Raw genomic sequence first — 24,208 nt, forward strand, 5'->3', positions numbered from 1 at the left:
ACTTCCTGTTGTCTTCCTAGTGATTCTCATAAAATGCAAAATGAAAACTCATTAAAAATGCATACAAAACACATATGCGTTTTTCAGATGCGAACCACAAACACATTAAAATGCACGCAAAATGCTTGAAAAACGCATCGGCGGTAAAAAAACAAAACCACTTACACAAACGCACCAAAAACGCTCACAATGTCAACATAAAACGCAGCTTTTCATGTTATGTTATGTGTGCATCTGGGCTCAGTCAAACATCAAGCATCAGTATAGATCTCCCAGAACTTCGTTTAGCGATCTACCACCGGATCATTAAAGTGGACCTGAACTCTTGCGCAGGACAGAGGGAAAACATAGAGAAATGCACCCTGTATATATTTATAGAGTTTCCCCTCATCTGTGACTAATCACCAGTGTAATTTGTCTGTGTCAGTTGGCTGCTTTAGTAGAGCAGCTAATTTGTAAACAAAGTTGTAGTACCGAAAGTGGCTGGCGGCGGGAGAACGGAGGATTGTGGAGGACCAGCGCGGGACAGGAAAGCTGCAAAGGGCTGGCAGAAGTCCCAGGTAAATGAAACACTTTTTTTATTACTTCAGTTCCGCTTTAAATACAGGCAAATGTGCATAGTATTTACAGTAAATATTTGTGTGCGTTTTCCACAGAGACAAGTGTAAACTCTTCCCTGTGGTAATCTTTCAGTGATCTGACTTTAGTCAATTGACATTTTGGTAACAATGGAGTACTGCTTTTATGCAAGTGTTTTGCACTGGCTTATTATAGGAATTACAGGTCCTTCTCAAAAAATTAGCATATTGTGATGAAGTTCATTATTTTCTGTAATATACTGATAAACTTTAGACTTTCATATATTTTAAAGGGACTCCGAGCTCAAAAAAAAAAAGAAAGTTGTACTCACCATGGGCTTTCTCCAGCCCAGTGCTGGTCGGGAGGTCCCACGCCGGCGTCCTGGCTCCTCTCCTTCTCCCCGCTCCGGAATGGCTGGCAGGCCGCAGCCCGGGCGACACTCTCCCGAGTGTCGGGCTTCTTCTTCCGCATATGACGCGGATTACGTCACACGCCGGCCGCCTCGCGTCATCATGGCGGCCGGCGTGAAAGTACTGCGCATGCGCAAACAAAGCGCGCATGCGCAGTACTTTCACGCCGGCCGCCATGATGACGCGAGGCGGCCGGCGTGTGACGTAATCCGCGTCATATGCGGAAGAAGAAGCCCGACACTCGGGAGAGTGTCGCCCGGGCTGCGGCCTGCCAGCCATTCCGGAGCGGGGAGAAGGAGAGGAGCCAGGACGCCGGCGTGGGACCTCCCGACCAGCACTGGGCTGGAGAAAGCCCATGGTGAGTACAACTTTCTTTTTTTTTTTGTGCTCGGAGTCCCTTTAAGCAAGAAGTTTTAAACCAGGATTCATTACACACAACTGAAGTAGTTCAAAGCCTTGTATTGTTTTAATATTGATGATTTTGGCATATAGCTCATGAAAACCCAAATTTCCTATCTCAAAAAATTAGCATATCATGAAAAGGTTCTCTAAACGAGCTATTAACCTAATCATCTGAATCAACTAATTAACTCTAAACACCTGCAAAAGATTCCTGAGGCTTTTAAAAACTCCCAGCCTGGTTCATTACTCAAAACCGCAATCATGGGTAAGACTGCCGACCTGCCTGCTGTCCAAAAGGCCATCATTGACACCCTCAAGCAAGAGGGTAAGACCCAAAGAAATTTCTGAACGAATAGGCTGTTTCCAGAGTGCTGTATCAAGGCACCTCAGTGGGAAGTCAGTGGGAAGGAAAAAGTGTGGCAGAAAACGCTGCACAACGAGAAGAGGTGACCGGACTCTGAGGAAGATTGTGGAGAAGGACCGATTCCAGACCTTGGGGGACCTGTGGAAGCAGTGGACTGAGTCTGGAGTAGAAACATCCAGAGCCACTGTGTACAGGCGTGTACAGGAAATGGGCTACAGGTGCCACATTCCCCGGGTCAAGACACTTTTGAACCAGAAACAGCGGCAGAAGCGCCTGACCTGTACTTGACACTGAACTTCAGGCATTTTGGCATTTCCCTCTCCCCAGTCTTCCTCCAGACTCTGGCACCTTGATTTCCGAATGACATGCAAACGTTGCTTTCATCCGAAAAAAGTACTTTGGACCACTGAGCAACAGTCCAGTGCTGCTTCTCTGTAGCCCAGGTCAGGCGCTTCTGCCGCTGTTTCTGGTTCAAAAGTGGCTTGACCTGGGCAATGCGGGTGGCACCTGTAGCCCATTTCCTGTACACGCCTGTATACGGTGGCTCTGGATGTTTCTACTCCAGACTCAGTCCACTGCTTCCGCAGGCCCCCCAAGGTCTGGAATCTGGGTCCTTATCCACAATCTTCCTCAGGGTCTGGTCACCTCTTCTCATTGTGCAGCGTTTTCTGCCACACTTTTTCCTTCCCACTGACTTCCCACTGAGGTGCCTTGATACAGCACTCTGGGAACAGCCTATCATTCAGAAATTTATTTCTGTGTCTTACCCTCTTGCTTTAGGGTGTCAATAATGGCCTTCTGGACAGCAGTCAGGTCGGCAGTCTTACCCATGATTGCGGTTTTGAGTAATGAACCAGGCTGGGAGTTTTTAAAAGCCTCAGGAATCTTTTGCAGGTGTTTAGAGTTAATTAGTTGATTCAGATGATTAGGTTAATAGCTCGTTTAGAGAACCTTTTCATGATATGCTAATTTTTTGAGATAGGAATTTTGGGTTTTCATAAGCTGTATGCCGAAATCATCAATATTAATACAATAAAAGGCTTTGAACTACTTCAGTTGTGTGTAATGAATCTAAAATATATGAAAGTCTAATGTTTAACAGTACATTACAGAAAATAATGAACTTTATCACAATATGCTAATTTTTTGAGAAGGACCTGCATAGGAGTAGACGTGGTTTATTTGGTAACACTTATTAATATGATTGTTCCTGTAATTGTTCCTATGGCACATTCAGTTGTATATGCAGCATTGTAAGCAGTTTCTTGTTTTAATGTGAGTTTGGTATTCTGCTATGTTACAGATGTTGTCATCGAAGGAAATGCAGATCTTGAATCAAAGAATCAGTTTAATAACGTGAAGGTAACTTTTGTTCTAGGCTACCTAATACTGCTATCTGCAATGAACAGTTGGCTCCTATTACTACTATGTGGGAGGTACAACTGGCTACCTGGGTTGATCGGAGCAGCCAAATTCCGTTTTTTCTTTAATTTGGCATTCCACAGGCAAATACCGAATTTTGTGTTCCAATTTTTGTGTTCCAGAAGACATTTTCTATTGAAGTCAATGCAGTCAATAGTTCTGCCAGTGCGAAAATTGGCTTTGGAAACAAGAACTTTCAGCAAACACATTGTTAACACAGCGAAAATTGTATTCAGAAAAAAGTATTTTCAGTAAACACTGAGCTTACACATTGGCTAGGAAAGTGAAAACTGGCTTCTGAAACAAGAATTTTTGGCAAACAGTGACACCAACAAAATGGCAGCCAGGGAATCCCCGGAGGCTACGTTAGAGTGGCAGAACAAGCGGTTTTCCACATGGATCGGGAGTCCAGGGGACCAGGGCAGGGAATACCCTGGTCCCCTGAACTCCTCATTCATGTGAAAAAAACACTTGTTCTTTCACTTTAGTGTTGCCTCCGGGGATCAGGGAAACCCTGTCAGCCATTTTGTTGGCATCACTGTGGACTGAAAATTTTTGTTTTTGAAGCCAATTTTAACCTTACTAACCAGGTTTGCAGAAAACTCTTGTTTCCGAATCCAATTTTCACTGTGTTAACACCGTGTTTGCTGAAAATTCTTGTTTCCGAAGCCAATTTTCTCATCAGCAGAATGGAATGCAGAACTGAAAACCGTGCAATTTTCAATTTTTGGGATTTTCCGATGTGAAAATTGGAACTGTTCCGATTCCGAGAGCTCATCCCTACTGGCTACCTAATGTTATGATCTTCAAGGGGGGCCACAGATTATTACCCAATACTGCTAAATGGAAAAGGGAGGGTGGGGGGTGACATCTGACTACTTAATACCATTATTTGATTGACCCAGTGGTAATATTTGGGGACACAAATGGTTATTTAAAACTGCTGTCTAAAAGCGCAAATGGCTACCTAATACTACTTTATTGGGAGCACATCTTGCTACGTAATACTCATAACTGGAGGCACACATGGCCAACTAATTCTGCTATTTGGTGGAGCATACATGGCTATGTAGATACTTGCCTGTGTTTGTAATTACTTGATAGAATAAGGGTAGGGAACAGGTCTGGGCTACTTAAAGGACCTCTGTCGCAAAAATCTTAAAATTTAAAATATATGTAAACATACACAAATAAGTATATATTTTCCAGAGTAAAATAAGCCATAAATTACTTTTCTCCTATGTTGCTGTCACTTACAGTAAGTAGTAGAAATCTGACATTACCGACAGGTTTTGGACTAGCCCATCTTCTCATAGGGAATTCTCGGGCTTATCTTTATTTTTAAAAGCACCTAGTGAATGGCAGTTGCTCTGCCCAACTGCCAAAAAAGTGTGCAGCGAGCAGGGAGGCTGGCCAGCATCTTTATATAAATCTTTTTTCAGGGAATGTCTTTATAAAGAATAAAGGCCATGCTGAGAATCCCCCATGGAGAAACCCAAAATCTGTCGGTAATGTCAGATTTCTACTACCTACTATAAGTGACAGCAACATAGGAGAAAAGTAATTTATGGCTCATTTTACTCTGGAAGAAATGTACTTCTTATTAGTATTTGTTTTGTGATTTTCGCAACAATTCCTCTTTAAAGAGGAACTGTAGTAAAAATAACATTATGAATAACATTTCTTATTTTTTACAATATTGATTTATAGATCAGATTCAGTCAGTGTTTGCCCATTGTAAAATCTTTCCTCTCCCTGATTTACATTCTGAAATGTATTACAGGTGGTGACATCTTTAGTTCTGCCAGGTGATTTGTACGGAATGCTTGTTGCTGAGAGTTCTATACAGAGGGAGATACTGCTTGCTTGGCAGTTGGGAAAAGCCATTATTTCCCACAATGCAACAATGTTGACTGTCAGGACCAAGGTCATGACATCACACTGTGGGAGGGGTTTCACCACAATATCAGCCATAAAGACCCTCCTGATGATCTATTAGAGAACAGGTACAGATTTCTCGTAGGAAAGGGGGTATCAGCCACTGATTTGAACAAAGTCCATGCCGTGGTTAAAGTTCCTCTTGAAACAGAGGCATTTTGGTTGCAAGTTCCAGATTAGCAGCACACATTCCCTGTTCCCAGATTCACCAAGGAGTACCAACTATGCGACAAGGGATCAGTAAATGGATGTAGTTAGGCTTCATTTAGTTGGAAACTTGAGATCCTGAAATTTAGAGTTTTTTGTTCTGTCTGAACAGGAGGTTAAAGAGAATCTGTACTCTAAAATTCTTACAATAAAAAGCATACCACTTTATTCATTATGTTCTCCTGGGCCCCTCTGTGCTGTTTCTGCCACTCCCTGCTGCAATCCTGGCTTGTAATTGCCAGTTTTAGGCAGTGTTTTCAAACAAAAGACATGGCTGCTAACCAGAGTGTGATAGGCTGAGAGGAGAGCTTGGAGAGGGTGTGTAAAGCTTCTGCCAATGACAAGCAGTGCTGCACATTCCACACATTCCAGCCTGAGCCCGACAGAGGAAAGAAGATAAGATTTATTACAGAGACAGTGCAACTAGAATAGGCTGCAGTATGCCAGACCACATTAGAACAGGTATAGGAACTTACAGGATAGAAGAAATAAGGCTCAAAATTTTGTTACAGAGTCTCTTTAAGGGCAAAGCACTTGTTATAAGCAAGCAGCAATAATTCTTGGAATATACTGTATAACATGGCGCTTAGGTCACCATATACCCAACAGAAATATATCCTGTTCCTTTTACATGTTAACACATGGTGCTTGTATCTAAATATTTCTCTTGATTTTTGAAAGGGATTAATTTTGAAAAGGCAAAAAAAGAAGAAGAAAAAGTCAAGTTCATCACCACTACAGCCGGAGGAGAGGTAATGCTATGAAAGTAGTTCTGTTCAGCTTGCATCTTTTCTAATACACATCAGAGTATTGTAATGCTGTCCACCCGGTCCTGGGCACTTGGTTAGTCACAGTAGTTTGCAGCATTCCTCCCACTACTTCCTGTGGGAACAATCCACCTTTGAACTGTATATACCCGTTCTCTCCAGCCATACAGATTATCAACCAGCCTATTAAATTTAGTTTCAAGTAGTTTTTATTGACAAAAAGTCACATTCATTAACCACTTGAGGACCGCGGTGTTAAACCCCCCCTAGTGACCAGGCCATTTTTTACTAATTGGGCCTCTGCAGCTTTAAGGCCTAGCTGCAGGGCCGCACAACTCAGCACACAAGTGATTACTCCCCCCTCTTCTCCTCACCAACAAAGCTCTCTGTTGGTGGGGTCAGATTGCTCCCCAGTTGTTGTTTTTTGTTTTTTTTTAAATAAATATTTATTTTATTAATATTTTAATAAATTTTACCTTTTTTAATTTATTTTATATCCCTACCCCTGCCAGCCAATCAGTGTGATCGCTGAAGCCTATGACAGCCAATCACTTTTGTGCCTGCCAGAGGGACAGCCGTGTCACTCGGCGGTCCTCAGTACAGCGCTGCTGTAGATTGCAGCGCTGTACAATGTTTATAGACGGTGGTTTCGCCATCTAACAGTCTCCGAGCGGAGCTCCACCTTCCAGGTGGAGATGCGTGCACATCTTTCTCTTGCTAGCCCCATTCCCAGCCATTTACGCCAATCGGCGTGGAGTGGTCCTGGGGCTGCCGCCACGTTCACGCCAATTGGCGTGGAGCGGTCAGCAAGTAGTTAAAACATAACAGTTATGAAACGTCCCATTGGGACAATAAGCAAATTACAAAACTCCTAAATGCAGAGTATATAAGAACATAACAAGACTACGGTTTGAAAGTTATCAAAATCAGCAAAAATATCCTGAGCCTAGGAGGCATAAGCATGAAATTATAACACATGTTAGTCATATGAATATGTAAAGGAAGACATGTATATTGCTACACATTGAGAACAGCTGCTCAGAGACCGTCCCCCCCAAAGGAAGAGAGCCAAGGCTGCCAGGTTTTGTTAATATTTCAAAGGTATCGTTAACTATAGGAATCAGTCGTTCAAATATGAGAATATCAATTATGATTTTTTTAGTGAGGTCCAAGGACAATGTAGGTTTGAGCCGCTGCCTAGCTATGCGCAACCTGGCTGCCTTAGCGGGGCGGGGCAAGACGGTGTTGAGGATACTTCCATCCTAGAGGTTTATCGCCTAAGAGCAGCATTAAAGGGTCAAGAGGGAGGGACTAGACCTGGTTAATGAGAGATGAGACCTGTGACCAAAACCTCTTGGCAATTGGGCAAAATCAGAAAGTGTGAGCATAAGTGCCACGTTGACCACAGTTTCTGAAAGAGCCTATTTACATTTATAAAATTAATCATCATGCCATTTGTCAACATCAAAGGATAGAGTTGTTGGAGGAGATCAGAAAGAAAATGATTCCCAAGCATTTTACAAGGAAGGGGCTTGATGTTCCTATGACAAGGCCAGTGAAACTGTAGCTGGTGTCCCTGGATCCAGCTTCAAGAGAAAAAACTCCAAAAGTGTTGGCAATTAGCAAAAAAAACTGTTTGCTCACAAAAAAATGTGTACAGGAGTGTGTAATTTTATCCTGCCTTCAGATGCTGCTTCACAGCAGAACACTCTCTGCTGCCATTCGCCGGCTCCCGATCACGTGACCCACATCAAGTTGGGGGACCAAGGGGGCTCCATGCTATCATTTTAGTAGGGGGGCCCTATTAAGTCTAGTTACACCACTGCTGTAAATGTTACATGTATTGTCTTGAGTCTTAAAAAGGAGGAGATTAAAAAACCTCTTGTTTATTACAGGAGTCTACATGGATCGCATGAGTCACTGGGCTGTATGGAAATTCTTGACCTAAATAATGAGAAAGATGTCATCATACGAGCTCTGCACAGCAGCATTCTGGGGGAGCAGTTCTGCTTTGAGGTGAATGTTAGAGGAGATGATAAAGGTTTTAATAAACATGAATAAACACAATTTTCCAAATCATCCATTTTGCTTGAACTACACAAGCTGGTTTATACCAAGGTGTGAGCAGTGACTGCAATTTTTTTAGGCTTTTATATAACTGTAACTAAATTTAAGGCTAATAGGAACAGAAAAACAAACAAAACAGATTACGGAAAGGGAAGGCTCTGAGTCCTATAGAGCCTTCCTGTTACTCTCATGGTCCCCTTGTTCCAGTGATGTCACCTCCTTTTGAATCCCCCGCCGCGAGAAGCTTCCAGAGCATGCGGGAGGCTCTGTACTGCGTAAGCATGTGTACGCAAGAGAGCACGCTAGCGCAGGTGCAGTGCAGAACTTCCTGTCTTCGGGAGCACTCGGGCTCCCAAAGACTTCCAAAGCTTCCTGCAGACCAATCAGTCGGGTACTGCTACTGAGGGTGACAGCTCTGGGACGAGGGGACCGCAAGAGGAGCGAGAAGGCTCTATAGGACCCAGAGCCTCCCCCCTCCATAGATTTAAAGGTCAACTAAATCCTAAAACTGATTAAGGCAAATGCTGAAAGTAATCATGTTGTTTGATGTTGTAAATTACAAGTTTTACCTTTGGAATTTAACTTTTCAAATTGAAAAAGTCTTGTGCAGCAGTGCTTGCTGCTGCAGTGTACCTATCCATGCAGGCATATCTGCCTCTTATTTTCTGTTATAAGAGCTGAGTTCTTAAATTGCTCACACGTAATATAAAGCAGGGATTTTGGGTTCGGACAGGCAGGGTGTAACTACATTGGGCCAGACCCCCCTGCAGAGACCTGTCAGCCAGATGTTTTAAAAACACATATATGTATTACAGGTCATCACCTCCACTGGCAGCCGCTGCTTTGGATGTTCCTCTGTTCAAGAACGAGACCGATGGATTGATAATCTCCGCAGAATTGTACAACCTGACAAGGTGAGTGCAACTGCGAGTATTTATTCATCCACTGAGCAATATGGGGCTTTTAATACAGCAAACTGCAAATATAGACATTTTATATTTTTAATCTGTCCAGGATAATTATGAGCGTGAAGAGTCCTCTCTTAGTTTGTGGATCCATGAAGCCAAAGGTCTTCCTAATTCAGGTCCTGGCTCCCGTGCTCGTTATTTCTGTGAGGTGCATCTAGATGGTTCACTCTATGGCCGAACAACAAGCAAGGCAGCGGAGAACGGTGTGGTGTTCTGGGGTGAGAGTTTCATTCTAAGCGACCTGCCCTTTTCTTCAGGCCATGTTGGACTTCATCTTCTCCGAGAAGGCAAAGAAGCCACTGGTGTGGGGACTGTAACGCTGGCCTTGGAAGGAATGAAAGAAGGAGCAGAGAGATGGGTACCTCTTGGTGGTGAGGTAACGCTCAGAGTGCGTGGCAGATACAGGAAGCTTTGTGTTCTTCCGATGGTGCAGTACAAGGAATTTGCAGAGTATCTCACTAGGAGGTACCTCGATCTGAGCCGGGCAATGGAGCCCATTCTAAGTGCGCGGGAGAAGGAAGAGCTTGGAAGATCACTTATCTATGTCCTGCAGAGTACCGGTCAAGCCAAGGTGAGCCCTGAAATTCTTCCACCTTCTAAGTATGAGGCAGTGTAATCATACTATTCAGATCTAAATTGTAAACATATAAGTGTATAGGATCCAAATGTTCTTCTTTCTGATCCATTATTCTGCAGGAGTTCCTGGTGCACCTTGGAATAGCTGAGATCTCTCGTTATGACTTCCAAGAATCATTAATATTTCGTGAAAACACTATTGTCACCAAGGCCATTGAAGAGTACATGAAAATGGTGGGACAGACATACCTCGAGGAAACTCTTGGTAGGGACCAAAAAAAATAAATAAATTAGTTTTGCAGTTTATCAAAAAGCAATCCAAATAATCGGCAAGTGTCTCTTCATCCCCTGTCCCTGTGTCCGTACTTTTTCAGTTGTGCACATCTGCAGGCATGCAAAGACACTGCTGAGAACTGGGGAAATGACGTGCGGCTGGGGGAATGACACACAACAGGGGAGGACAGGGCCAGAAGGGGGGCGGGCATTTGCGTGCATGGCGTGCGCGCACGACTAATGAGGGAGAGAGAGAGCAGTGCGGGGACACGGCCACAGCCTAGCGCCTGTTGTTAAATGGGCCTTAGGCCTAGTTCTCATACATTACAGCACTGTTTACTAATAGTTAAAGGAAACCTGAGACAAAAGAAGTCTCAGGTTCCATACTTACCTGTGGCTTTCTTAAAGGGAATGTCCAAGCAAAATAAAAAAAATGAGTTTCACTTACCTGGGGCTTCTACCAGCCCCATGCAGCCATCCTGTGCCCTTATTGTCACTCACTGCTGCTCCAGTCCCCCACTGGCAGCTTGCCGACCTCGGAGGTCGGCGGGACGCATTGCGTACATTTTTACGCATTCCCGTTAGTGCAGGAACATTAACACATACATTTTTACGCGTTACTGGTTCAATGCGTAAAAATGTACGCATTAAACCAGTAACGCGTAAAAATGTATGTGTTGATGTTCCTGCACTAGTGGGAATGCGTAAAAATGTATGCAATGCGTCCCGCCGACCTCCGAGGTCAGCAAGCTGCCAGCAGGGGACTGGAGCAGCAGTGAGTGACTACGAGGGCACAGGATGGCTGCATGGGGCTGGTAGAAGCCCCAGGTAAGTGAAACTCATTTTTTTATTTTGCTTGAACCTTCCCTTTAAGCCCCCTTGAGGCCTTACTGAGCAGGTGCAGAATACTGTCAGCTATGGAAGTGCAACGGGTGCACGTGCACGGCCAGGCCATGCATGCGCAACAAAGAGTTATTCGGCCAGGCTGCCGGCCTGTCCAGCGGCAGTCAGGAGCCACCTGGGGAGAAGGCGAGGGACTGAACGGCCTCAAGGGGCCTTAAGGAAGTCTCAGGTAAGTATGGTATGTTTTCTTCTCAGGTACATTTTAAGGCTAGAATGATGTGTTAACAGAAGAGACAGAATTCTAGACTACATTTTTTTTCCAAAGTACAATGCACTATAAATTACTTTTTGACAGATCTGTCAGGTTTTGGGCTAGTCCATCTCCTCATGAGGGATTTTCAGTTATTCTGTTATTTACAAAAGCACTTACTAAACTGGAATTGCTCAGTCAAACTGCTAACATAGGGCTTGATTCACTAAGACAAATAGCATGCCTTATCAAAGTTAGCACTCCTTATCAAAGTTAACATTAGAGTAGCATAGCAAGCGCTATGAACCCGCAGGGGCTCAGGGCAGGACGAGTGGAGCTCTCGTTATTGCCAATTAGCAGGCATAAGTTTGCTATGCTACTCTGATAAGGCGTGTTAACTTTGATAAGGCGTGTTATCTCTGATAAGGCATGCTATTTGTCTTAGTAAATCAAGCCCATAGTGTGCAAATGAGTAGGGGGGCTGGCTGACATCTTAGTAAAGATCCTTTCCAAGTGCTTTTGGAAAGAATTAAAGTAGTACTGAGAATCTTGTTTTATGACCATTGCTAGCTGGGCCCCCAGGCTGTAAGGGTCAGGAAGGGTTGGCAAGGGAAAGGCTGTAAACATTGGGGGATCCCATAAAAGTTTTGCTGGCAGGACCCATGATTTGTAGTTATGCCCCTGCCAGTATGTTGGAAGATTATCAATGAATAATAATACCTGGAATCTCTGTCTGTAGGTGCTTTTGTCTCTCACATATACGCCTCAACAGCCAGTCATGAGGTGGATCCCCTACGCTGTTCTCCAGAAGAATTGAGTGATAACAGGGGTCATCTATGGCAGAGCTGTGAAGAAGCTGTGCAGAGCATTCTAGAGTCACAAAGGTGAGTTCTGTTCTGTAGTTTTTGTTTCTCTGTAGACATAGACCTCGTTCTAAAAAGTGTATCAAAGGTCAAACCCATTACAACTAATATTTAATTTTGGTTGAGCACTACCTGGTTGACATCCTAAAACTCATATAATAACCACAGAAACTGCATCATATCAATCTTTAAAGAGACACTGAAGCGAAAAAAAGAGTTAAGAAACTCCAGTTGTTATCTGTGCAAAAAAGCCATTGAGCTCCATGACTTTCAAAGTCGCAGAGAGCTCTGTCTTCTAAAGCTCATCATCTCAAGTGTCTGGCATTTAATTGCTTTTTTTTTTCCTGCAGAGAACAGTTCAAAAGTTCACTGGCCTGCTCTGTAAACCCATTTAGAATACTGAGTAGTGTGTAAACTGCAAATATTAGAGAATGATGCAACGTTATAAAAAAACCATATAACTGCAAATAACAATGTGAGAATATTTTCTTTGCTACTAATGTTCTAGTAATTATCTGTACTACACAACCAATTCATTATATCATAATTTTTTTCACTTCTGTGTCTCTTTAAATTACAGTATATGTAAATCCATAGGACCTAAAGCAGTTACAAACATCTTATATAATAAAATCCTCACAAAATCCTCACAAAAAGCATCCTCACAATATTTGCATCAGGCCGCAAAAAGTCTAGAACCTTCCCTGTTGATTAGAATAACCTTGATGTGGCAACGAGGCTACCTATATGTCTTCAAACACATGCATGCACCAACGTGACCCGCTTTGGAAATGAACACCTATTTAAACTACATTCATGGCATGTCTATGACCGACTTCACTTGTGCTTTTTTCCACATTTGACCACTAGTCCACATACAATTAAATGATCTGCATGGTCAATGTTTATGTAAAGTTTGAGCTATTGTCCCTCTTCTCTTTAGATTCTGCCTTTTCACTCTAAGCACCAAGTACACTGTCTTGCTTCTGTATTTATTCACAGGTCTTTTCCTCCGGAGCTCCTGGCTGTGTTCTCCAGCTGGCAGGAGAAAGTGGCCAAACGTGGTAAACCAGAGTTGGCCTCTCGAATGGTCAGCGCTTGCCTGTTTTTGCGGTTCCTATGTCCTGCTATTCTCTCCCCGGGACTGTTCCACTTGTCTCCTGAGCACCCTAACCCTCTCGCTGCACGTGCCTTGACTCTTGTCGCTAAGGTCCTACAAAATCTGGCAAACTTTACAAGGTGGTTATCAGTATCTGACAATCCATATTTTATCTGTGTGTCTTTGTATTCCATGGTTTATCAAACTTATAACATAATGGTGTGTGCGCAAAAAACTATGTTAAGCAGAATTACGTCTTACTGCACGATGACTAGAGCAAAATGCACTACATCACATGCAATGTATTACACTCTAAAACTTTACGCATTTAAGGGCTTGTACACACTTTGGGCCTGATTCACAAAGCAGTGCTAACAGTTAGCACGCTGGTGAAAAGCCCTTTATCATGCCTAAACTCAGTTTAGGCATGATAAGTTTAGGTGTGATAAGTTTAGGCATGTTAAACTTAGGTGTGATTTAGGTGTGCACCAACTGGGTTAGCACCGCAGTGCACAGCTGATCAAAAGTTTGGCGCTAGCAAAGTCTGGTGCACTTCGCATAGAGTTTAATGGCGCTGCTTTGCGTGCGGGACTTTGCGTGCGATCTAAACTTATCTAAACTTAGCATGCCTAAACCTATCATGCCTAAACTTATCCCGCCTAAACTTATCATGCCTAAACTGGCTTTTCACCAGCGTGGTGCAATGGTTATCACGCCTAAAGTCTCTAACTGGGTTAGCACTGCTTAGTGAATCGAGCCCTTTGTGTTTTTAAAAGCTCTTGCAAATGTTATCCTATGGGCCTGATTCACAAAGCGGTGCTAACCCAGTTAGCACGCCTAAAAGACTTTAGGCGTGATAACCATTGCACCACGCTGGTGAAAAGCCAGTTTAGGCATGATAAGTTTAGGCATGATAAGTTTAGGCATGATAAGTTTCGATAAGTTTAGATCGCGGGCAAAGTCCCGCATGCAAAGCAGCGCCATTAAACTCTATGCAAAGTGCACCAGACTTTGCTACTGCTAGCGCAAAACTTTTGATCAGCTGTGCACTGCGGTGCTAACCCAGTTGGTGCTATAGTTATCACGCCTAAACTTATCACGCCTAAACTTATCACACCTAAACTTATCACACCTAAACTTATCACGCCTAAACTGAGTTTAGGCAGTTTAGGCGTGATAAAGGGCTTTTCACCAGCGTGCTAACAGTTTGCACCGCTTTGTGAATCAGGCCCTATGTGTGTGTTCTCACTGGAGCGATGTGATTTAGTAAAAATCCCCATAGCATTGCATTAGCCAGAGCTTTTCAAAATCATTAGCGCTTAAAGACAGTCTCAAGCCATAAAAATTACCTCTTTTTATTGGCCAGTTATCTTAAGCATTAAGATCAAAGCTGATTCGCCGCATCCCTGCGGCAGAACAAGGTATTTATTCCCACAATTTTCCAGGTTGTGGATTTTGCTGCCCGGGGGAGGCAGAGCTTTGCACTTTAGCTCTGCCTCCGGTCCAATCAATCTCTGCCAATCTCCACCTCTCCCCGTCCCTCTCAGTGAAAGAAGACTGAGAGGGGCCGCGAGAGGCAGAGGTAGGCGAAGATTGACTGGAGCAGAGGCAGAGCCACTACGCAAAGCTCTGCCTTTTCCAGGAATCTATGATCTTAATGCTTAATATAACTTTTAATAAAAAAGGTAATTTTTATGTCTTCAGACTCTCTTTAAAAAGCTCTTGTAGTGTGGACAGGCCCTAATTCTATTTAATGCAGTTTATTGCATGAACCCCAAAGTTTGGTAGTATAACAGATCATCGAAACCATTCATGATATACATCATATTAAAACATAGCCATGAAGAATGATCTATTTAGGAAACATTTAAAAAGTTACTATATGTTACTCTCCTTCTATTCATTTGATCAGTTTTATATTTAAGTGTAGAACATTCTTGCATTATACTTTAGTACTCCACAGTAATTGATAAAATATATAGTCCAGTGACAGTAAAGCATCCTCAAACTGTGCAACCTAATGTGTTAGCTGGTGCTGAACATAACTCTTTCCTCATTTCTTAAAATGTAATATGTAGGCTTAATCCTACATGGTAGCTCCAGTCTGGATAGGATGACCAATAGATTCAAAGTTACTAAATAGGATTTTACTTATTTGACAAGAGGGAAACAAATACTTGATAAAATCACTCAAACTAATCATCTGTCTAGAACATTTCCACTGACTTGCAGGCTACAGTCACAGTGATACGTTGCATGGGTACATGTAAAAAAGGTCCCTGGAAGAAAGGGCAAGGGTGATTGCCGCTAGTAAAATATTGGTAAAATGATATATATTATACTATTCAGGGGCATAACAATAGACCCCGCAAGGGATGCAGTCGCAGGGTGGGCCAGAAGCCGCAGGTGCCCGTGGGGGGATAAGTTTATTTCTCCAACCCCAGCCTCTCTACCCCTCCCCAAGTACTGTGTACTGCAGTGATGCTGTAGGAATCTGCTGAGCCAGTTCTGCTCCATCAGAGGAGGTCAGAGTGAGTGTTATAATAAGCTAAGGCTGTGAAAACACTCATCTGTCGATTTTCTGTATGAGTTTTCTGCACAGCGTGTGTCTGTATGTGTGAAACATGCATCACAGAAGCTAATGTAATTGAGAGAAAATGCGAGCAATTTTTTTCTGCATGGGAAATCACATTCACGTGTGCACTAGCCAATTGAATAACATTGGTTCTCAGTTTACCTGTGCAGAGGGGGAGGGGGGGGGGATTCAAAGTCTTGCAGGGGGGCCAGTCATTTCTACGCCTCTGATACTATTTAAACGAAACGACTGTGTTTACAGCATCCATGACATTTGTATTCGTCAATAAAAGCTTCTGAACTATGAGGATTGTGCAGACCTGCTCCTGTTCCTTGCATTAGTGAGGAGGAGGTTCTGTCCCCCCCCCCCCTTGGGTGATCGCAATCCACACAGAAGGGCTGTGAGAATTCCGATGCACATAGACCTTTGATTCATAACACTGAATACATATTTTAACAATGAAAATAGTGGCGAGGAAAAATATATGATTGCATTCTATTCCTGTGTATATTGGACTCCACAGGTTTGGAGAGAAAGAAGACTACATGGCGTTTATGAACGGCTTCTTGGAGCAGTACTGGGACGGGATGACTTACTTCCTGCAGAGTGTTGCAGATCCCGATGGGGAAGTCTCACCTTCCGGTTATGAAGGCAGTATTGATCTGGCGCATGAACTTGCTACACTTCATTTTATGCTGTGCGGGATCTTCAAGGGAGTTCACCAGGTTGGTTTTCAAATATATAGGCCCATATGCAATGCATTTCATCTCCTGAGTTTTCTCCAAGGTGACATTTTTACAACTTGTCAATAAAATGCCATTTTAGCCACCAGCAAGGAAAAAAAAAAAATACTCATAATAATTTTGGTAGTACCTTTTCACCTACTTGTTGGTACTTTTCCAATTCCATAGTGCTGAAGTGTTGTTTTAAAGACTAGAAGAAAAGATTTGTTATAACTAACCGACATAGAGAATGACACAATCTGGTCACAGTGTTCTCCAATACAGAAGTAAGACTCACCCAAAGTTTCCCATTCCTAGCTATGTACACAAATCTGTAAGGAGCTCCCCACCCTGAAGACAGTCCCAAAATCAGATGGAGGGCCTGAACATATTAAACAATAGTTTGCCAAGCAGGGCCTTCAATTCTGAGAAGTCCCCACTCATTTCCCTTTCACCAACCTTCTGCCCTAAATACTAAAGGGTAGAGAAGGCTACAGGAGGAAGGGGTATCAACAAGTTCAGAGCCCACATCAGTATTCAATTCGAACCCTCCTTGATGCACACATTATTGCGAGTACAAGGGACGGAGTAAACAATTCCTGTTACCCCCAGACAACCAAGCCAGATATTATTCACTTAGTCACTTACACAATGTTATTTCCTTAATGTAATTCTCTTCACGCTATATTCATAAATGCTTGTATTGCTTAAAACTGAATATTGAATTTTCAAGTTTGTAAACAAAGTTCATTCTTCAATAAAAAATGTTTATTGAGAAAAAAAAAAAGACTAGAAGAAAAAATATCTTCTTGGAGAAAACTGAGAAGAAAAAGTTAATTGCATATGGGCCATAGAGTTGTTGCGAAATAAAACATAAAACCTTAAAGGATACCTGAACTGACATGTGACATGATGAGATAGACATGGGTATGTACAGTGCCTAGGACACAGATAACTATGCCGTGTTCCTTTTTTTCTTTCTCTGTCTGAAAGAGTTAAATATCAGGTATGTAAGTGGCTGACTCAGACAGGAAGTGACTACAGTGTGACCCTCACTGATAAGAAAATTCCCCTTTTTATCTCTTTCTTGCTCTCAGAAGCCATTTTCTGCTAGGAAAGTGTTTTATAGTTGGAATTTCTCATCGGTGAGGGTCACACTGTAGTCACTTCCTGTCTGAGTCAGGATTGAGTCAGCCACTTACATGCCTGATATTTAACTCTTTCAGGCAGAGAAAGAAAAAAAGGAACACAGCATAGTTATTTGTGTGCTTGGCACTGTACATACACATCTATCTCATCATGTCACATGTCAGTTTGGGTATCCTTTAACTAAGTACAGACTTTTAAAGTGACACTGAAGCGAAAGAAAAAAACTTATGATATAATGAATTGTATGTGTAGTACGGATAGTTAATAGAACATAAGTAGCAAAGAAAGGAGTCTCATAATTTTTATTTTCAGTTATACAGCTGTTTTCTATAACATTGAATCATTCTCTAATGTTTACTGTTGACAAATTGCTGTATTTTAAATGATGAAACAGAGCAGAGCTAATGAACCTTTGAACTTCATGGCAGAAAAACCTTAAACAAACAAGAAATAGTGAGAGAAAGGTTGAGATAAGTGCTTCAGAAAATAGCATTGCTCTCTGACTAAATTAGTCGGAACGCTCAGAGAAGCTCTTTTGCATAGATAACAAGTGAAGTTTCTTAACTTACTTTACTGGAAACAATATGAGACTCATATCTTTGCTACTAATGTTCTATTTCTTAGCTGTACCTCACATACAAGTCATTATATCATAAGTTTATTTTCACTTCAGATGCCCTTTAACTAAGTACAGACTTTTAAGGGTTTATCACAAAATGTATCTCAGAAATGTTCTCTCGTTATGTTTTTTTTTTATCTTGTATTTAAAAAAGAAAAAAATAACTTACCTTGAATATTATTTAGTTTTACATATTTTTTAGTATTTTTATAGTTACTGGGTGCTTGAAAGGGCCTGATTTACCAAACTGTGGTAAGATTGCCATGCACAGGGAGCACACAGCAATTTTACCGGTAATAATGCGGGGGGAGCATCGCCCGTAAACCCATTAGTGACATGCACATTGCTATCGTAATGCATTGCTATAAGGTTAACAGGCGCTGCTCTCCCAGCTTTCTGACTGGTAAAATTGTCATGCTTTGCATGTGCATGGTAATCTTACCACAGTTTTGTGAATCAGGGCCAAAGTGAGATAATTCATGAGATAAGTTTTGTGAGTCAAACCATCTTTTTCACTAGAATTGATATTTACTAATTGTTTTGCATCAATTTTAATCACTTTAGCCTCAGCTACAGTATGTCTGGGTCCTCTGCGACTGTGACTACAGAAAAGCCACAAGGACGTAGATATATGTCTTGTAGCTAAAGCGCAGCTGTGCACAACCATGCGTGCATGCCCCTGGCGCTTTCTGCTGCAGCACTAATTGGTGAAAAGGGAATATAAGTTCCCTGAGCCAATTAGATACATTTTTACCATTAAAATAATAATATTTTCTTAATTCAAAGTGAAATGTACACAGTATAGCAACAGCCCACCTTTATTTCAGAATCAACTATCATCACCATAAATTGTGACAAATGTTATTTATTTGTGAATAGCGGGAGAAGTAAGCAAATAACGTTTGTTGTTTTAGTCGTGCTTTTTATTTTTAAACTGGAATTAGTAAAAACTGAGAAATATTTTTTTCTATTTTTTTCCTCTTTTTCCCATTAACTGCTTGTCGACCGCGTCACGCCGAGGGGCGTGGCCGCGGCGGCAGCCCCAAGACCGGCTAACGCCGATCGGCGTAAAGTCCTTGGGGTTCGCAGTGCAGGAGATCGCGCGCAGGTTGCGTGCGCATCTCCTGTTCGGGGAGCAGAGCTCTGCCCCTCCTTCAGTCTCAGAGTGGCAATCGCCGCTCGGGAGACTGTTAGACGGCTGTTAGACGTCTAGATGTCTAATTACATTGTTAGACGTCTAATTACATTGTACAGCGCTGCGATCAGCAGCAGCGCTGTACTGGGGACAGCCATGTGACAAGGCTGTCCCCCTGGGACACTGGAGAGCGATCGTCTCTCATAGGCAGAAGCCTATGACAGCCGATCGCAATGATTGGCTGGCCGTGGGGAGGGAGGGGAAATATTTAAAGTAACAGGGCTTTTTATTAAAAAAAACAATAATAAAAATATTTATATAAACAAAAATAAACATGGGGGAGCAATCAGACCCCACCAACAGAGAGCTCTGTTGGTGGGGAGAAAAGGGGGGGGGGGAATCACTTGTGTGCTGTGTTGTGCGGCCCTGCAGCTTGGTCTTAAAGGTGCAGTGGCCTATTTTACTAAAAATGGCCTGGTCACTAGGGGGGTTTAGCACTGCGGTCCTCAAGAGGTTAAATGCATTGAAAGCAAAATTGGTTGTGGGGGAAAAATGCCACCCAATGAAAGTCTGGTTTATCTAGAACAAAATTATATACAGAATACACGGATTCCGGAACTCCAAATGCAGAGATACTTTATTTAAGCACGGTGACAGGCTTACAGCAGATTAGAAATGTGCCATCATTTAGGTGTCATAGTGTTAGGCTTGGAGGTGTATTCTCCACGGTCAGCACGTGATGCATAAGCTGACGTGAAGGAGGTACACACACCAGCACAAGGAATCAGGATATCCCCAGTTTAGTGGAGGAGAGGACTGACTCCAATAGGAGATTGTGGCGCACAGAGCCGGTGCAGATCCGAACAGCCACAAACAATACTTTCGTGATAACGTCTCAGCGCAAAGTAGCGCTGAGCGCATAAACCAGAACTGAGGAGATCAGGGCAGGTAGACAGAATGAACGCTTGCTTAACTAGCCACTACTTAGTGACAGCAAGCGTCCACAACAAGACAGACTGGAATGAGGCAGCCAATGCGTTTGCAGCGATGGCGTGCCTCACAAAGACAGGACAGGATAGTCAGGAAATAGCAGGATCAAGATAGATGAACGTAACACAGACAAATATATAATAAGTATGTTTTCCTAGCGTATTACAATTACAGCTATCAATGAAACTATTTGTAACGTCTGACTAACATATGTATATATCGGCAATGAACCGATATATGACATAAGCAGGAACACTGACTAGCACTGGAGCAATACAGGGAACAGGCCTCAGAAGGATTCGCTATCTCTTCGCAGAGATGAACGCAATCCACAAACGGTAACAGGACAGGATTCAGAAGGATTCGTTATCTCCTCGCAGAGATGAACGCAATCCACAAACAGGACCAGGAGCAGGATACTAACTCAGCACGGGTGATCACGATACGCGCAAACTACCAAAACGTGCTGGAAAACTGACTAACTGAACACAGGATATAAACAGTTCGTGTACGTATATATCAGCGTCACTGATGTATCAACATAACACGAATACAAGAAAAATAATAAACGTGCTGGTATGCATATATATTGGCAATGAACCAATATATGATGCAAGACCAGCAAAGTATCTTTAGAACAAGAAACACGGTCTGGGGCTGAAGCAACAGCAAGACTAGCTACACTGAAACTATGATAGCCCAAGGAAACCCTGCAGGAAGCAGATCTTTATACTGAGGTCATCCAATGGGAGCAGACATGCAGATTCCCACACAGGTGAATGATAATCAGTCACAAGCTGACAGCAGGGAAAGGCAGACAAAGCTATGCAGCTTGCATGGAAAGAGATCAGAACTGCTTGAGCAGCAGCACTACTACTGCCAGCAATACCTGCTGCAGCAGCGATCATAACACATAGGTAGGGATAAGGTTATTGCTGAATAAATAGGGACATTGCTAAACCGTCAAAACTGCTCTGATACATAAGGAACAAGGTCTAGATGTAAATTAAGGTAGTTGGCTTTCATACTGCACAATGGAAGTGGAGGGGGGAAATCTCTAAATTGAGCCACACTGCAGGGAACAGATACAATTGAGGACAGTAATGCAAGCAACAGGACTGCTACATGCATTGCAAACACCACCAAGGGATATCTGTACACAGGGGTGCTGGGTGATCTGAAACCTTGATGTTAGACTTTATGTAGAAGAAGTAAATCTTATGTTACTGTTTTTAAGGATTGCTAAAGATCAACCATTTGATTTTTTAATCTATAATAACTAATGCACATACACCTACTATTTATTCTAGTCCTGTCCATACACTTATAGTACCCTTGCCCTTTGAATTCCTCAGCAAACCAAAGATCAGCTGGAGCCATTACCCATAATCCTCAAGGCCCTGGCAGAAGGTCTTCCTGTCCCAGAATGCATCACCCAGGATCAGAGGTAACATTTTTGCAGAGCCTATACATGACTGGTGCTAATGGTAAAACCAAGACTTTTACTGGTATTGCTTAAAAGGAGAGAAATATGGCAACCTCAAGATTATTCTCACCTCAGGTTCCCTTGAAAAGTGCAACGCAAAGACAGTGGGCCCACATTTTGGTGACCCTTTCCCCAGAAAATTCACATAATTGTGCAGGTTTTCTCAAGAAAATACACATCATGTCGGCAGATATGCCCAGAAAATACGTGCAATCATGTCGGCAGATATGCCCAGAAAATACGTGCAATCATGTCGGCAGATATGCCCAGAAAATACGTGCAATCATGTCGGCAGATATGCCCAGAAAATACGTGCAATCATGTTCACAGATATGCCCAGAAAATACGTGCAATCATGTCGGCAGATATGCCCAGAAAATACGTGCAATCATGTCGGCAGATATGCCCAGAAAATACGTGCACTCATGTAGGAAGATATGCCCAGAAAATACGTGCAATCAAGTCGGCAGATATGCCCAGAAAATATGTGCAATCATGTCGGCAGATATGCACAGAAAATACGTGCAATCATGTCGGCAGATATGCCCAGAAAATACGTGCAATCATGTCGGCAGATATGCCCAGAAAATACATGCAATCATGTCGGCAGATTTGCGCAGAAAATACATGCAATCATGTGGCAGACCTGCCCAGAACATACACCTGCTAATATAAATAAAAAAACAAAATCATTTACTCACCAGCAGCAGCAGACCTCCTGTCCCAGCCTCCATCCGGCGCGCAGCTCCCATGGGTGGTTGGGTGGATAGGTAGCCTGGTGGGTGAGTGGGTGGGTAGGTAGCCTGGTGGGTGAGTGGGTGGGTAGGCAGCCTGGTGGGTGGGTGGGTAGGTAGCCTGGTGGGTGGGTAGGTAGGTAGGCAGCCTGGTGGGTGGGTAGGTAGGTAGCCCTTAGCCGGGTGGGTAGGTAGCCTGGTGGGTGGGTAGGTAGGTAGCCTGGTGGGTGGGTTGGTAACTAGCCCGGTAGGTAGGTAGGTAGCCTGGTTGGTGGGTGGGTAGGTAGGTAGGTAGCCTGGTGGGTGGATGGGTGGGTAGGTAGGTAGGCAGCCTGGTGGGTGGGTAGCCGGGTGGGTGGGTAGGTAGCCTCGTGGGTGGGTTGGTAACTAGCCCAGTAGGTAGGTAGGTAGCCTGGTGGGTGGTTAGGTAGGTAGCCGGGTGGGTAGGTAGGTAGGTAGGTAGCCGGGTGGGTAGGTAGCCGGGTGGGTGGGTAGGTAGCCGGGTGGGTGGTTAGGTAGTCAGGTGGGTAGGTAGGTAGGAAGCCTGGTGGGTGGGTAGGTAGCCGGGTGGGTAGGTAGGAAGCCTGGTGGGTGGGTAGGTAGCCGGGTGGGTAGATGGTTAGGTAGCCGGGTGGGTAGGTAGGTAGGAAGCCTGGTGGGTGGGTACGTAGCTGGGTGGGTAGGTGGTTAGGTAGCCGGGTGGGTAGGTAGGTAGGTAGCCGGGTGGGTAGGTAGCCTGGTGGGTGGGTAGGTAGCCGGGTGGATGGTTAGGTAGTCGGGTGGGTGGTTAGGTAGGAAGCCTGGTGGGTGGGTAGGTAGCCGGGTGGGTAGGTAGGAAGCCTGGTGGGTGGGTAGGTAGCCGGGTGGGTAGGTGGTTAGGTAGCTGGGTGGGTAGGTAGGTAGGAAGCCTGGTGGGTGGTTAGGTAGTCGGGTGGGTAGGTAGATAGGAAGCCTGGTGGGTGGGTAGGTAGCCGGGTGGGTGGGTAGGTAGCCGGGTGGGTAGTTGGTTAGGTAGCCGGGTGGGTAGGTACAGTGGTGTGAAAAACTATTTGCCCCCTTCCTGATTTCTTATTCTTTTGCATGTTTGTCACACTTAAATGTTTCTGCTCATCAAAAACCATTAACTATTAGTCAAAGATAACATAATTGAACACAAAATGCAGTTTTAAATGATGGTTTTTATTATTTAGTGAGGAAAAAAAACTCCAAATCTACATGGCCCTGTGTGAAAAAGTGATTGCCCCCCTTGTTAAAAAATAACTTAACTGTGGTTTATCACACCTGAGTTGAATTTCTGTAGTCACCCCCAGGCCTTATTACTGCCACACCTGTTTCAATCAAGAAATCACTTAAATAGGAGCTATCTGACACAGAGAAGTAGACCAAAAGCACCTCAAAAGCTAGACATTATGCCAAGATCCAAAGAAATTCAGGAACAAATGAGAACAAAGTACTGTAATTGAGATCTATCAGTCTGGTAAAGGTTATAAAGCCATTTCTAAAGCTTTGGGACTCCAGCGAACCACAGTGAGAGCCATTATCCACACATGGCAAAAACATGGAACAGTGATGAACCTTCCCAGGAGTGGCTGGCCGACCAAAATTACCCCAAGAGCGCATAGAAAACTCATCCGAGAGGCCACAAAAGACCCCAGGACAACATCTAAAGAACTGCAGGCCTCACTTGCCTCAATTAAGGTCATTGTTCATGACTCCACCATAAGAAAGAGACTGGGCAAAATGGTCTGCATGGCAGATATCCAAGGTGCA

At 43.4% G+C, this 24,208-nt stretch overlaps 1 protein-coding gene across 2 annotated transcripts in view; it reads left to right on the forward strand.

The window, feature by feature from the left end:
- RASAL3 (RAS protein activator like 3) overlaps positions 1–24,208 on the forward strand; it is an 80,222-nt gene that overhangs the window by 37,821 nt on the left and 18,193 nt on the right. The window contains exons 4-13 of one of the 2 annotated variants that reach the window (XM_068274563.1): positions 3,059–3,117; positions 6,004–6,074; positions 7,985–8,105; positions 8,972–9,070; positions 9,171–9,695; positions 9,821–9,965; positions 11,806–11,950; positions 12,932–13,168; positions 16,127–16,328; positions 21,574–21,665. In XM_068274563.1, coding sequence (XP_068130664.1) covers positions 3,059–3,117; positions 6,004–6,074; positions 7,985–8,105; positions 8,972–9,070; positions 9,171–9,695; positions 9,821–9,965; positions 11,806–11,950; positions 12,932–13,168; positions 16,127–16,328; positions 21,574–21,665 — 1,696 coding nt within the window. Of the gene's footprint in view, positions 1–3,058; positions 3,118–4,617; positions 4,686–6,003; positions 6,075–7,984; positions 8,106–8,971; positions 9,071–9,170; positions 9,696–9,820; positions 9,966–11,805; positions 11,951–12,931; positions 13,169–16,126; positions 16,329–21,573; positions 21,666–24,208 lie in introns of those variants that run through there. The other variant, XM_068274565.1, reaches the window with a different exon arrangement.

Source organism: Hyperolius riggenbachi, chromosome 3 (genome assembly GCF_040937935.1).
Source record: "Hyperolius riggenbachi isolate aHypRig1 chromosome 3, aHypRig1.pri, whole genome shotgun sequence".
Classification (NCBI taxonomy): Eukaryota; Metazoa; Chordata; class Amphibia; order Anura; family Hyperoliidae; genus Hyperolius; species Hyperolius riggenbachi.